Source organism: Petaurus breviceps, unplaced genomic scaffold, assembly GCF_028583685.1.
Source record: "Petaurus breviceps papuanus isolate PSGF00001 unplaced genomic scaffold, PetGlider_PUasm1.0 172, whole genome shotgun sequence".
Classification (NCBI taxonomy): Eukaryota; Metazoa; Chordata; class Mammalia; order Diprotodontia; family Petauridae; genus Petaurus; species Petaurus breviceps.
In genome coordinates, this window is record NW_027185755.1 from 4487816 (window position 1) to 4501855 (window position 14040).

Consider the following 14040-nt stretch of genomic DNA (forward strand, 5'->3'; position numbering starts at 1 on the left):
TATTGAGACAAACTGCAGAGAGGCTTATTTTCCCTCACAGGGGGGCCCAGGGTGCAGGAGGGACGCCAAAGGAGAAGGACGTGCCTTGAACTAAAGCAGTGCGGCAGCTACCATTCTATCTCAGCTGATGAGATCATACCACGCATGCGCATCTAGAACAGCCCCTCCCCCTCAACGATGATTGGCTATTTTGTACGTCTGTCGCACCTGAAACCAATAGAAAGCGAAGAAAACAAACGAGGCCGGGTCGGCGGCCGTTTGAGTTTGGGCGGGCTTGGGAATCGCAGGGTTCTTTCGATTTTTCCTGCCCTGGCCATGGCGGTGTTCCGGGACATGGAGGAGGTGAGCCAGGGACTACTTAGTCTGCTCAACCCCAACCGAGCCGGGACGCGGGTGCGGCGGCTCCTGGGACGGCAGGAGCGCATGATCGAGGGGCTGCTGAACACAAATAAGGACACTCATCGGCTCCTCTCAGGTGCTGGAACCGCGCCAGAGGGGCGGGGTACAGAGGACGCAGGCGCGAGGAGCCGGGGTGGTAGTGGGGGTGGGGAGAAGTAGGGAGGATGCAGGGCGCAGGCTCAAGGGCCCCCTCCCTCCCGTGGGGGGGCGGGCCCTGACCCAGTCACTCCTGTCCTTCCCTATTCAAATATATGCAAAGTAGTTAAATAGAAGGTTAATTTGGGCGGAAGGATTTGCCATGTGGTGGTGGTGGGAGGTGGGAATGGCTTTATGCTGAAGAAGATGGTCCCAGAGCTTCATCTTCAAGAAGAGGCAGGATTCTCTAAAGCAGAATTAAGGAGGGAGCTCATTCCAAGTTAGGGGGATGGCCAGTGTCGGTGAATGTGTAAGAAACCCGGATCTTGGGCGAGTCACTTGACCGCTGTTTGCCTCAGTTGACTTAACTGTAAAATGGGGATATGTGAGATAATACTTGTGGAGGGCTTTGCTCAATGCCTGGCACACAGTAGGCGCCTAATAAATGCCACCATCTTGGTTCGCGTCCATATCACTTATTACCTGGACTATTGCTTTAGGCCTCAGGATCCCCACACCTTTTTTTTTTTAAACACATCCTGGCCCTAACCTCTCTCCCCGACCTAACTGAGCACAGCACCTGCTACATACCGGTAGTAGGTGCAATACAAATGCATATTCCTTTCCCCTGCCCCTCTGTGCAGCCCCAGGCCCCTCTCGCCCCCTTCTGGTTAAACAGAGCAAATGCTTAATAGATGCTTGTGGATTAAGTGTTAGTCCTCGTTGTCTTCTGGGCGCACTTGTCTGTTTACATGCAGAGTATTAACTCCTCGAGGGCAGGAGCTGGGATGGTTGTTTGGTTTGTTTGTGTTTCTCTGTACTCCAAGTGCCGAACATTTGGTTGATAAATACTTTTGGGGCTGGATTTGTCATAAGGCTGTAGAACTTGGGGGCAGGGAAAGGGAAGGGTATGAGCGTTTGTTTAGCACCTGCTAAGTACTAGGCACTGTGCTAAATGCTTTATTGTTTCATTGGATCTTCACTACAACCTTGTGAGTTAGGTGCCATTATTATTCTCATTTTACAGTTAGGTAGACTGGGGTAAACAGGTTAAGTGATTGCCCAGGGTAATACGCATATGAAACTGTATTTGAACCCAGCTTCTCCAGACTCCAGGCCCTCTACACCACTCAGCTGCCTTTATGTACCTTTCAGTTCAAAGCCCTGACTTTACAGTGGGAGAAAGTTATCTGTAAAAGGGACTTATTTATGGTCACCACAAAGCCAGTTAGTTATTGGTAAAACTGGGATATGTGCCTAGGTCTCCTGACTCTCATCCTAGGGTTCTTCCTATCATATTACAAAAGTTTTTTTCCCATAGAGTCATAAAGTATCAGAGCTGGGGAGAATCATAGACTTATGTATTCAGAGCCAGATGAGACTTTAAATCCTCTAGTCCAAACTTATTTTACAAATGAGGATACTGAGGCCCAGAAGGTTAATTGATTAAGGTCACACAGGCAATAAGGAGCTGTGCTGGGAGGCTCTGACTCCAAATCTAAGGCTTTTTACACTTTATGAGGGAAGAATTCCAAAGGCTTGTGGGAAGTTATTTCCCATCAATATTATTACTACCACATAAAAATGATCCAAATACCTGCTTTCCTATTTCTGCAAAATCTGAAAATAATAATAGCTATCATTTTAAGGTTTGCAAAGTGCCATACATATGTTATCTCATTTCACCCTGTGACAGGTGCTAATATTATCATCCCCATTTTACAGATGGAGAAACCGAACCTGACAGGTTAAGTGTCTTGCCCAGAGTCACACAGCTAGGAAATGCCTAGTTGGCATTTGATCTTGGGTCTTCTTGACTCCCAAGTCCAGTGCTCTTACCTTCTGCACTATTTATCTAACTGCCTAATCTAGACATGTATCAAGGGCATATTTGCTGAATTTGCAAATTATAGTTTATAGCAGATTAGATCTTTAGTTGCATAGTTGATTTAAAGGTTGTACAAATACAAATTCTGCTGTGCTTTTTGTTTGTTGATGAAATATTGGTTTGGCAGAGCAAAATGCCATCCTAAAAGCTCTATTTCAACAAGGTGTCTCATTCATTTAACAAGTGTTTTGAGGTGCCAACTATATGCAAGGCAATGGGGGAGGGTACCAAACCAAAAGTGAGACAATCCATTCCTTGAAGGAGCTTCCATGGGATGGGGGTGGGAGGGTGGGTTGAGGGGCAAAATGTCATCCTAAACTCTGTCCTTCAACAAGGTGTCTCATTCATTCAGCAAGATGTTTTAAGTGCCTGCTCTGTGCAAGGGAATGGAAATACCGAAGCAAAAGCAGAAACAATCCATTCCCCGAAGGAGCTTTGGTTCTCTTGCCCTCCCCTCTCCCCCCACCCCTTTCAGATCAGAGTGACATATGTATATTCAGTTAAGTAAGTATAAATATGTATAAAGTAATTTGGGGAGAAGATCACCAATAACTAGGAGCCATATAGGGAAGGGCAGTCTGGAGAAGTTGTTACTGGAGCTAAACCTTGAAGGTCAGATAAAAATTACTGAAGGGTCCATTGATTAAACACTTCTGTCAGCCAGTGTGCAGGCTTAGTTGAGTAGTCAGTGAGCCCAGAGCATTTGCTTCAATAACTTCATATAGAATGAGATGATAAAAGCACATTAAAAAAATGGAATTTCACAGAAAGCAGGGGTGGGGGGGATAAGAATAACAGGTAACAGAAGGGAGGAAAAAGGGACACCTGAAGCTGGTCACAAAATAGGAGCTATAGCTCGTTTCCCCAGTTTGATTGTGCATGTCTCCTGCCCTTCTAACTTTCAGGAACAAGGTCTAGAAGCTGCAAATAGAGACTGGGGCAGCACCCTCTTATCTTAGTGTTGACAAGTCTGAATCAGAGTTTCTTTCTCCTGTCTTTCTCTTATCACAGTGATAGCAAGAGGCCCAGGACAGAAATTCTCTTATCGCAGAGGGATTCTGAGATTCCAAGAGGCAAAAGTGAGAGGAGAGAAAGAACTCTAGGCAACCTGTTCAAAGGCATGAATGCTGAATATGTCCTGGCTTATCAAATAACAAGTAGCACACAGTTTAACTGGAAAGAAAGGCATATGAAGGAAGGTAATGTCTTAAAAAAAAAACTGCAAAGATGAGTTGTAGTGAGACTGAAGATTTTAAAGTGGAGAGTTGGTCTTTTAGGGAGCCACTGAAATTTCTTTTCATCAGGAAAGCTTGAAAGTTCTCTATTCAATTAAAAATCCATTTTTCCCTTGTGCCATTATATTCATACTTTCAGGGAAGGTATTTTGTTTTAGTTACAAGCCTACCTCTTTTGCTTTTTGGAATATTGCATTCTGAGATTTTTCATTTAGAGTAGAACCTGCAAGGACTTGTGTGTTCCTGACTTTGGTTCTATTGTACTTGAATTCTTTCTTTCAGACTGGTTGTAGTCATCTTTGTTTGACCTGGAAACTCTGGATTTTGATTATGACATTCTTGGACCATTCTTTCAGGAGATGATCAGTGGACTCTTTCTATTTTTACATTGTCTCCTAGCTGTAATAGGTCTAAGCAGCTTTTGCTTATGATTTCTTGAAACAGTGCCCAGGTTTGGGTTTTGTTGTTGTTTTTTAATCATGGTCTTCAGTGATTTTTAAGTTATTTTTCCTTGACCTTTTTCTCAGAGTAGTTGTTTTTGCTGCTAGATGCTTTAATTTTGCTTTTTCAAAATCTTTTTGTTCTAATACTTCTCATCTTATAGAGTCACTGATTTCTGTTTGGCTTGTTCTAATTTTCAATGAATCTGTTACTTGAATAAGATTTACCACTTTCTTTTCTAAGCTACTTATTCCAATTTTTTCCTGCAGGGTTTTTATTTCATTTTTTATCTCTTTCATTTCTTCCAGGTATTCATGCAGTCCTTATAGATAATCCATCTTTTTGAGTCTCTTCTTGCAGTTGTTATAGAGTTACTCTATTCTAGGTTCTAGGATTTTTTGTTATCTCTGGATCTATAAATCTTTGTAGTGGTTGGTGTCTTCTATTTAGTGATATATCTAGTGTTATTTCCTGAATTGGGACATTGTTCCAGGGCCAAATTTTGCCCCTACTGTGCTTTGAATGGGGTGTTCCACCCTGCTTGGTCTCAATCTGGGTCACTTGTGTTTCTGCACTGACCTCTACCTCCCTGGGTAAAAGTACTGGTAGGTTTTAGGGCCCCTCTATACACCACACACACTTCTCTGTCTTTGGGGCTAAAAAAGGGCTAGATCTTCAGAGCACTCTGGTTTCTTAGGACAGAGGACTATGGATCTTGTCAGTGTCAAGCCCTGTCAAGCCCTGTTAAACCTCTGTGGTCTTCCAAGATCCACACTGAGGAAGATTTCCAATAATCCTGGACCTTTCTTGTGGAAGCCTTTGCTCTTATTGTCAGAATACAAAGCTGTGCAGGCTACAGGTGTCTCTAATCCATCTTTTTTTTTTTTTAAAGCAATCGGGGATAAGTAACTTGCTCAAGGTTACACGGCCAGTTATTTCTGGGTGTGGTGCTGAGTGTCTGAGCCCGGGATTTGATCTCCAAGTCGTCCCAACCCTGGAGCCGGTGCTCTTACTCGCAGAGCCACCTGGCTGCCCCTAAGCAATTGGGGTTAAGTAACTTGCTCAAGGTTACACGGCCAGGTGTTTCTGGGTGGGTGCTAAGTGTCTGAGCCCAGGATTCGATCTCCAGGTCTTCTCAACACTGGAGCCGGTGCTCTTACTTGCTGTGCTACCTGGCCGCCCCTCTAATCCATCTTTGGTCGTGCTGTGTAAACTTCATCTTTTTTGCTGACACTGGCTTTTCTGTTGCCTGTAGGCTTCGGGCTTTTTGTGTAGTTCTGGAGTGGGTAAAATAATTTATTGCAACTCCTAATTAGATTTATTGATCATTTTTTGGCATAGTGCTTTGTTCAGGTTTTGCTGGAATGGGTCTGTGAGAGCTTGTCTGCCTGTTTCTATTCAGGTAGCTGTCTTTTCTATTCCATCCCACACTGGAGTTTCTTCAATATAGTCAAGCCTGTGTTTTAGCAACATCACTTTGACAGACAAGAAGGGCAGCTTTGAAATGAACCCTATTTTCCCATTTTTCTGTGTATATGGAAACGTTCATGTTTGTTAATGATTGAAATTCAGAATAACAAAAGGAAAAAAATAAAGGAATATCAGTTTGGTCGCTGAGCATAGGATGGTTTGGGGAGGAGAGACACTGGGAATGAGAATACCTGACTGGTGTTAGGAGGCTGTCCGCTATTACAGTAGTCCAGGAAAGAGGTGATGAGAGCCTGAGAGACTGGGATGTATTTGAGAGGTGTTGTGGAAGCAGAATCACCAATACTTGACAGCTGATTAGATATGAGTAGTGAGGGGGCCAGGATGTCTCAAGGATTGCAGATCTGAATGACTGGAAGGATAGTACCTTTGGTAGAAATGAGGAGGTGAAGAAGTGGAGTAGATACATAGAGAGAAAGAAAATAGTTCAGTGGTTGCATTTGATATTCCTGTGGGTCATCTAGATAAAGAAGTACTGTAGACAATTTGCCATGTGGAATTGGAACTCAGGAGAGAGATGAGAGGTGTAGATTTGGTTGCCATCCACATAGAGATGCTAGTTAAATATTTGGGAACTGATGAGCTGGTTGAAAGAGAGTGTAGAAGGTAATTAAAGAGGCTGTAAGACAGAACCCTTGAGTAAATGCAAATAGAGAGAGTGGAAGTTGGATGTGGATGGTGATCCTACAAAGGAGAAGGAGCTGTCAGGGAAGGAAGTTTGGGGAGAAACAGGAAAAATTCAGTCAGAAAAGATTGTCCAGGGGAGGAGGTACTTGGTAGTTAGAACAAAAAGGCCACTGGAACCAGCAATTAGGAAATCACTGATAAACTTGGGAAAAGTAGTTTCAGTTAATTGGTACAGTTGAAAGCCAAAATGCAGGGAACTGAGTGGAAGGTAAGTGAGTAGAAGCAATCAGTATGGCTTTTTTTCCCTAGGAGCTTGGCTATAATGAGAAGGGGTGGGGGAAGAGAGAGTGTAGGAGGAAGACCTGGGTATATTTGTAGGGAAGGAACTAGTAGATTGGAAGAGACTGAAGTTTGAAGTAAAGAGAAAGCATTTTCTAGTACACCATATAGAAGTTTTTGGCACATGGGTCCATCTCCAGAGTGTTCCCCAAAAGTGCCTAGTACCCAGATAAGAAGAATCCAATAAAATAATTCAATTCTGTAAAGCAAGTTGGGCCTCAGCCCAACTGCCACTTAGCTATCAATTCACCTTCCTTTCTTTCCTTCCTTCCTAAGATCCATAGAAGTATGACATTATTATTACAGCCTAGAAAATGGAAGTATCTGACAGATAAGAGATGACTAAAGGGAAGGAAACACAGAATAGGTGAAGGAGGGGATCGGGTTGGGGTCTGAGAGATGCCAGAGTGCTAAACTGGGAATTAGGAGAGAATTGGGTTTAATTATTGGTTCTGATGCTCCTTACCATTGACCAGAGCCAAGTCACTTAACCCCCAGGTTCCCTCTCTCTAAAAGTGGAGATAATAACCCTTGTATAGTAATTTCACAGGACTGTTAGGAAGCTGAAGAAAGAAAATTTATGTAATATTAATCAATAAATCAAGTGCCTTACTACACTAAGTGCTACACATAGGAAAAGAGGCAAGAAATTCTCTCTGTCCTCAGAGAGCTCACAGTCTAATGCAGACAACAACATGCAAACACATACATCCAAAGCAAGCTATCTACAGAAGAAATAGCAGGTAATTAACAGACATTTTGCAAACCTTAAGAGCTGTGGTTCAAGCTCAGCTGTTACTATTCTCCTCCCTCTTGAAAACCTTGAGTGTTGGAGAGCTCAGCTCTCTCATGAAGCAGCCTATCCTGTTTTGGGACAGCTCTAATAATTAGGAAATTTTTCCTTCTCTTCAGCCAAAGTTTCTGCAGTTTCCAGTCATCGTTACTAGTTCAGCTCTCCAAGTAGCAGCCAAGACGTAGTCCGACTCCTCTCCCAAGCATTAGCCTTTCATACACTTGAAGACAGCTATTCACTTGCTCATAGCCAAATGGTCTCAAATCCTGGTCTTTTAACTCCAAACTCAATGTTCTTTCTCCTATAACATGCTGCTTACCCATATCATAATTTGCATACTGCCAACCAAGTTCTGCCCAAAAGGCAGGCAAGCCAAACTCACTAAAGCAGCAAGGCACCCTAAGGGAAAGTCAGGGAAGAAGGAATGAGAATATACATTTATTAAGTGCCTACTATGAGCTAGGCACTATACTAAGTGTTGTATAATGTTATTTCTTACTAATATTTAGTTTTTTATAGCATTTTAAGGTTTGCAAATATGATTTCATTTGATCCTCACAAGAACCCTGGGAGGTAGATACTATTATTATTCCTGTTTTACACTTGAGAAAACTGAGGCAGAGATTAAGTTACTTGCCAAGGGTCACACAGCTAGTAAATATCTAAGGTTAGATTTGAACTCAGGTCTTTCTGAGTCCAGGCCCAGCACTCTGTCCACAGTGTCACCGACTTACTTAGACCAGAGACAGCATGTGCCAGGCAGTTCAAACCACCACCACTACCACTTTGTCCACCATCTCCCCTCAGACACTGATGGAGACAGCCAGGATCCTGAGCCAAAGAGCCCTGGTAATAGTGACATTAAATAATAACATCAGCTTTGCTGCTCTACTCAGGACCATGGAACTTTTTCAACTGACTTACAGCTGGAACCTTCCCTCTGGGTGCTCTTCCCCCTCAGAATGTGAACTCCTTGAGGGCAGAAATTGTCCTATGTTTCTAGTTGTATCCCTAGCACTGAACTCAATGCTTTGCACATAGTAAGTGCTTATTAAATGTTTCATTCATTCATTTATGAGATTGATCTCTCTTGTCTTCATGTCTGCATTTAGTTCTCACTTATTGTGCCTGGAGGGGACCCTGGGTTCTTAAAAGCTCTTGGGGTAAGAGGTCCCACCCAGATGGCAGAAAGCTTCAGGTAGAGCTCTAGTGGACAATGTATGTCTCCTGAGGACCAGTCTAGCTAGGGTTTACAGATCCTTCTCACTAGAAAGCTGGCCACAAGATGATTTGTTTCAGAATCCCAGAGTCTAAGAGTTGGAAGGGTCTTGAGAAGCCATATAGCCCAACCCACAGGCAACCAAGAGCTCCCTCTGCAGCATTCCAGACCAGTTGTCTCTCCTTGAAGCCCTCCAAGGTAGGGGATCTCATTGCCTCTAGGGGCATCTCATCTTAGAGAAGCTTGTTGAGTCTAAACCTGCCTCTGGCTACAGAAGCTCAGGCTATCACCTCCTGAAAGATAGAAGCCTGAAGTCTGGCACAGTGGAGGGAGCACTCAAGCCAGTGAGATCAGAGGCCCTCAAAGTACTAAGGCTGGAGCACTTCTCTCCTATCTCCCTGTTAGTTTTTAAGCTCTATGAAAACAAAGGCTGTCTGATTTATCTCCATAACTCCCCTTAGCACCATGGCACACTGCTGTCCACTCTGCCTCTGCTGCTCTGCCTGGTTTCAACTCCATGGAAGAAAATGACCCCCGGTCCTTCTCCTCCTAAACCCCACCTTCCCTTCCACACTTTCCTGTCTCCTTTTGTGTGTTGTCTCCCCCTATATATTGTAAGCTCCTTGAGGGCAGGGACTGTCTTTCTTTTTACTTATTGTATTCCCAGCGCTTAGCACAGTGCCTGGCACATAGTAGGCACTTATAAATTTATTTTGGATTGGAATAAATATTACTGCTTACTCAACGTTTAAATGAATGACTATTGCAAACATAGGACAAGAAAACTTCAAGAATTCAGAGAAAGGAGAGGATCATTTGTGATTTAAATAATCAGAATCTTCATGAAGAAGGTGGTACTTGAGCTGAACCTTGAAGGGAGAGTAGGAAATGGACAACTATCAAGGTAGGGAGTATAGGGCTTGAACTTAATCTTCTTGTTCCTGAGCCTTTACAGGAGGGGCATCCATGAGTCATTTTAACTGCCTTTGGGGTGGGGAGGGTAGATAGGAGTGTTGAGTCTTGCACCTTCTCCTACCCTACTCCTTTGTCCCTGGTACCAGACCTGTTCAGGCTATTTGTGGCCCTCAACCAAGAGAGGAATATCCCCAGACCATGCCTGTCTCTTAAAGGCAAGGTAAAGTATATCTTTGGGGAAAGGCATTTGAAAATGCCTGACAAGACAGGAGATAGAGTTCACAGGAGTTAAAATAGATAATTTTGATTACATAAAATTTAAAAAAAAATTTGTACTAACAACCAGTGCAAATGAAATTAGAAGAGCAGGATAATGGGAGGAAAATCTTTGCAGCAAGTTTCTTGGGTAAAGGTCTGATTTCTGAAATATACAGGGGACTGAGCCAAATTTACAAGAATTAGAGTCATTCTCCAATTGATAAATGGTGAAAGGATATGAATAGGCAGTTTTCAGAGGAAAAATCAAAGCTGCCAATAATCATATGAAAGAAATGTTCTAAATCACTAGTAATTAGAGAAATGCAAATTAAAACAACTGAGGTACCACATCATACTCATCAGATTAGCTAAAAAGACAGAACAGGAAAGTCAGAAATGCTAGAGGGATGTGGGAAAAGAGGTGTGCTAATATACTGTGGTGAAGCTATGAACTAGTGTAACCATTCTGGAAAGTAATTTGGAACTATGCCCAGACAAACTACTAAAATTTGCATATCTTTTGACCCAGAAATAACTACATCTCTAACCCCAAAGAAAAAGTAAAACAACTCACATATACAAAAATATTTATAGCACATCTTTTTGTGGTGACTAAGAAGGGATGCTTGGGGTGGCTAGGCAGTGCAGTGAATAGAGCAGTGGCCCTGGAGTCAGGAGGACCTGAGTTCAAATCCAGTCTTAGACACTTAACCTTACTAGCTGTGTGACTTTGGGCAAGTCACTTAACCCCAATTGCCCTGCCTTCCCCCCTCCAAAAAAAAAAGCAAAGAAGGGATACTCATCAATTGTGGAATGACTGAACAAGGTGTAGCATATGATTGTGATGGAATACCATTGTGCTGTAAGAAAAAATGAAGGGGAGGGGCAGCTAGGTGGTGCAGTGAATAGAGCATCCGCCCTGGAGTCAGGAGGACCTGAGTTCAAATCCAGCCTCAGTTGACACACTTACTAGCCGTGTGACTTTGGGCAAATCACTTAACCCCAATTGCCCTTCAAAAAAGCAAAAAAAAAAAAGAAAGAAAGAATGAAGGGGATGGTTTCAGAACAACCTGGGAAGACTTGTACGATGCCAAGTGAAGTGAGCAGACCCAAGAGAACATTGTACAGAAACAGCAATATTGTAAAGATAAGTAACTTTGAAAGACTTAACTCCTCTGAACAGTACAGTAATTCAAGAGATTTTCAGAGGATTCATGATATAAAATGCTATACACTTTGAAATAATGAACTGATAACTGAGAATGAAAATTGAAGTGTGTTTTTCTCACTTTTTTTTCCCTGGAACGTGGTGAATGCAGAATTTTTTGTGTGTGACTTCATTTTATAATAGGTTTTGCATATCTTGCCTTCTAAGTGAGGGGATGGGGGAGGAAGAGAATTTGGAATTGAAAATAAAATTGAATTTTAAAAAAAAAGAAGAATGCCTCTTGTTAGTACTGTACATTTCCCGAACTAGTTTGCTGGGTGCTTGTTTTCCCAGAAAGAAAGGGAACCTTGACTATTCACTGTTTTTCGTAACTAAGCAGCTAATGTTGAATATACCCTCTCTGGTCTGTCTGCAGAGATGCTTGCTATAGAGCAAGACGTGGCCCAGAAGCTAATTGATGAAAAAGAAACAGCACAACATGTTGAATCCAAGTTACAGAAATTTGAATCTGAGCTTCAGAAGACCAGCGAGAAGGATGCCACTCTACAGGCTGATCTCCAATATCCTTGTCTTTTTTCTTTTAAAATATTGTATTGATTTTAATATCACTATAGCTTTCCAATGACTACCCCCATATCTAGAGAATTCTTTCTTTTTTATTTGTTAAAACAAATAAGTAGAGATAGGGACCAGACCTATAATTTTATTGATATAGGGAACCCCTGAATGAGAAAACTCCCTCTACCAATGCAGGTTAGCACCTCTCTGTAACTTTTAGTCTTGGAGAGCTGCCTATAGTACTGGGAGGTAAGTGACCTGTCCAGGATCACATAGCCAATACATGTCAGAGGCAGGGCTAGGATCCAGGTCTTCTGGCCCAAAGGCCAGTACTCTTATCCATTACACATAAATGCAGTCATGGAGAAACTAATCAAACCACTGACCATGTCTAAAAGTATCTACCTCATTCCACACATATAGTCTGCTTCCTCTTTACTGAGAGGCAAGAGAAAGTTTTCATCATCAGTCCTCAGAAGTTTTGATTAGCTGCTGCATCAGTCAAGAATTCTAAGATTTTCTGTGCCATTTTCCTTTACATGGTTGTGGTCATCATGTTGGCTCTTCTTATTATGCTTACTTTGCTCTACCTAAGTTCATACATGTTTTCCCAGGAGTATGGGAACATCAAACAGCCTCCAAATGATGGTTATCTACTTTCCTTCCAGTTCTTTGATACTTCAAAAAGTCCTGCTAAAATATTTTTGTATAAATGGGACCTTTCCCTCTGTCTTTGGCCTCCTTGAAATAGAATTACTGGAAATAGAATTAGTAACTGGAAAGATTCTTTCATATAGTTGTTGATAGCTTATATTTCTTTTGACAACTACCTAGTCAAACTCTAATCATTTATCTGTTAGGATAGCTTCTAATATCCTTTTCTACAAGCTTGAATTCAGAGCCAACCTCCAGCAAAGAATTGTCGTTTGAAATGTGCTTATAGTTTCTTGTGAGTTGAATAAATGTGTGGGTTTGGGTGAAAGGTTCTCATATAATAAACCAATATTGTGATTTTGATGGGACTGAGAGGGGAATATTAAAAAATGAATGGCTCTTTAACTTCCTATTGTACTCTGTTGGCAAAAGAGCTGGAAGAACTCCAGGAAATGGAGCGAGACCTAACAAAGACAGAAGAAGAAGTGGATGAAGATACAACTGTTGTGATCCCTTCAGCTGTGTAAGTGTCCCGTAATTTACATCACCGGGAAGCCATGCTCATGTTAGATGTGAGGTGTTTGACCTAGTAAAATGGCCTCCGTTTTCAGCAGAGATTCTTGACAGCATCCAGTAAGTCCCTCTTTGGTGTTGAAGCCTCATCATGGTATGGAAGTGACTGTGGGTTATTGAAATTTATGCCAGTGAAGCATGAGCTCTATCAAGTCATACCAAGCTGGGCCCCCAACTGATCATCATTCAAGGAGCAACCAAATTCAGTACGGAAATCACCAGAAGACTGGCTACCCCAAATCAGGAAACTGTATTAATACTTGGAAGTATCACAGGATTTATAGCTGCAAGGAGCCTTAGAGATCATCCTGTGCAGCCACTCTCATTTTATAAATGGGAAACCTGAGGCCCAAATAGGTTAAAGGGATCAGAATTTCTTTCAGTGGATGAAACTATACTACTCATAATAATTGACAACTAGAATATTAACATACTTCCAATTACTAGACCTTTTGTGTTTTCTTTTGCAGATATATGTCTCAACTTTATCATCGTGTCAGTAAAATTGAGTGGGATTATGAATGTGAACCAACTGTGATCAAAGGCAGTATCCTTCTCTGACTGTAAAGGGGGCAAGGGTCCCAGTAAAAGGGGTTGTAAATAGAAATTTGTTTTCCTTTACTTTGGCTCCTCAGTTCATCATGGTCCCAGTATTGCCCAGCCTATCCATTTTGACAGTACCCAGCACTCTAAGAAGTTTATCAGTGACTATCTCTGGAACTTGGTGGACACACAGTGGTGACCAGTCCATTGGCCTCATTTGTGTATGTTTGGGGGTAGGGTGAAGTTTGAACCGAAGGGGGTGCTACTTTAGGGTGGGTAATCTTAGGGAAGTTCATTTATGTGGATGCTCTACAATTTGGTGCATATGTATTTAATATTGATATTATTTTATTGTCTTTGGTATCTTTTAGCAAAATGTATTTTCCCTACTTATGTCTTTTCATTAAATCTGTTTTTGCTTTTGCTTTGTCTGAGATCATGATTGCTACCCCTACTTTTTTTTTTACTTCAGCTAAAACATGATAGATTCTGCTCTAGCCCCTTACCTTTACTCTATGTGTCTCTCTCTCTGCTTTAAGTATGTTTCTTATAAACAACATTTTTTAATCCTCTCTGCTATGTGCTTTCATTTTATGGGTGAATTCATCCCATTCATAGTTATGATTACCATATATTTCCCTCTATCCTGTTTTTTTTTTCCTTTTATCCTTTCCTCTCTCCTTTTACCCTTTCCCTCCTCACCAGTGTCACAGAGAGATTAAGGGAGGATTTGAATCCATGATTTCACCTTCACATTATATCCAAGATAACACCCATCAATCAGCCCATTAGCTCCCTGGGAGATTA

General features: G+C 41.9%; 1 protein-coding gene across 1 annotated transcript; it reads left to right on the plus strand.

The window, feature by feature from the left end:
• The first annotated feature begins 214 nt into the window (after positions 1-214).
• On the plus strand, positions 215-13667 carry SPC24 (SPC24 component of NDC80 kinetochore complex). The gene is made up of 5 exons (XM_069083039.1): positions 215-475; positions 11321-11465; positions 12536-12640; positions 13161-13237; positions 13326-13667. Exons 1-5 carry the CDS (start codon positions 316-318, stop codon positions 13430-13432), a joined length of 594 nt encoding a protein of 197 aa, XP_068939140.1. The 5' UTR covers positions 215-315; the 3' UTR covers positions 13433-13667.
• Positions 13668-14040: the final 373 nt, after the last annotated feature.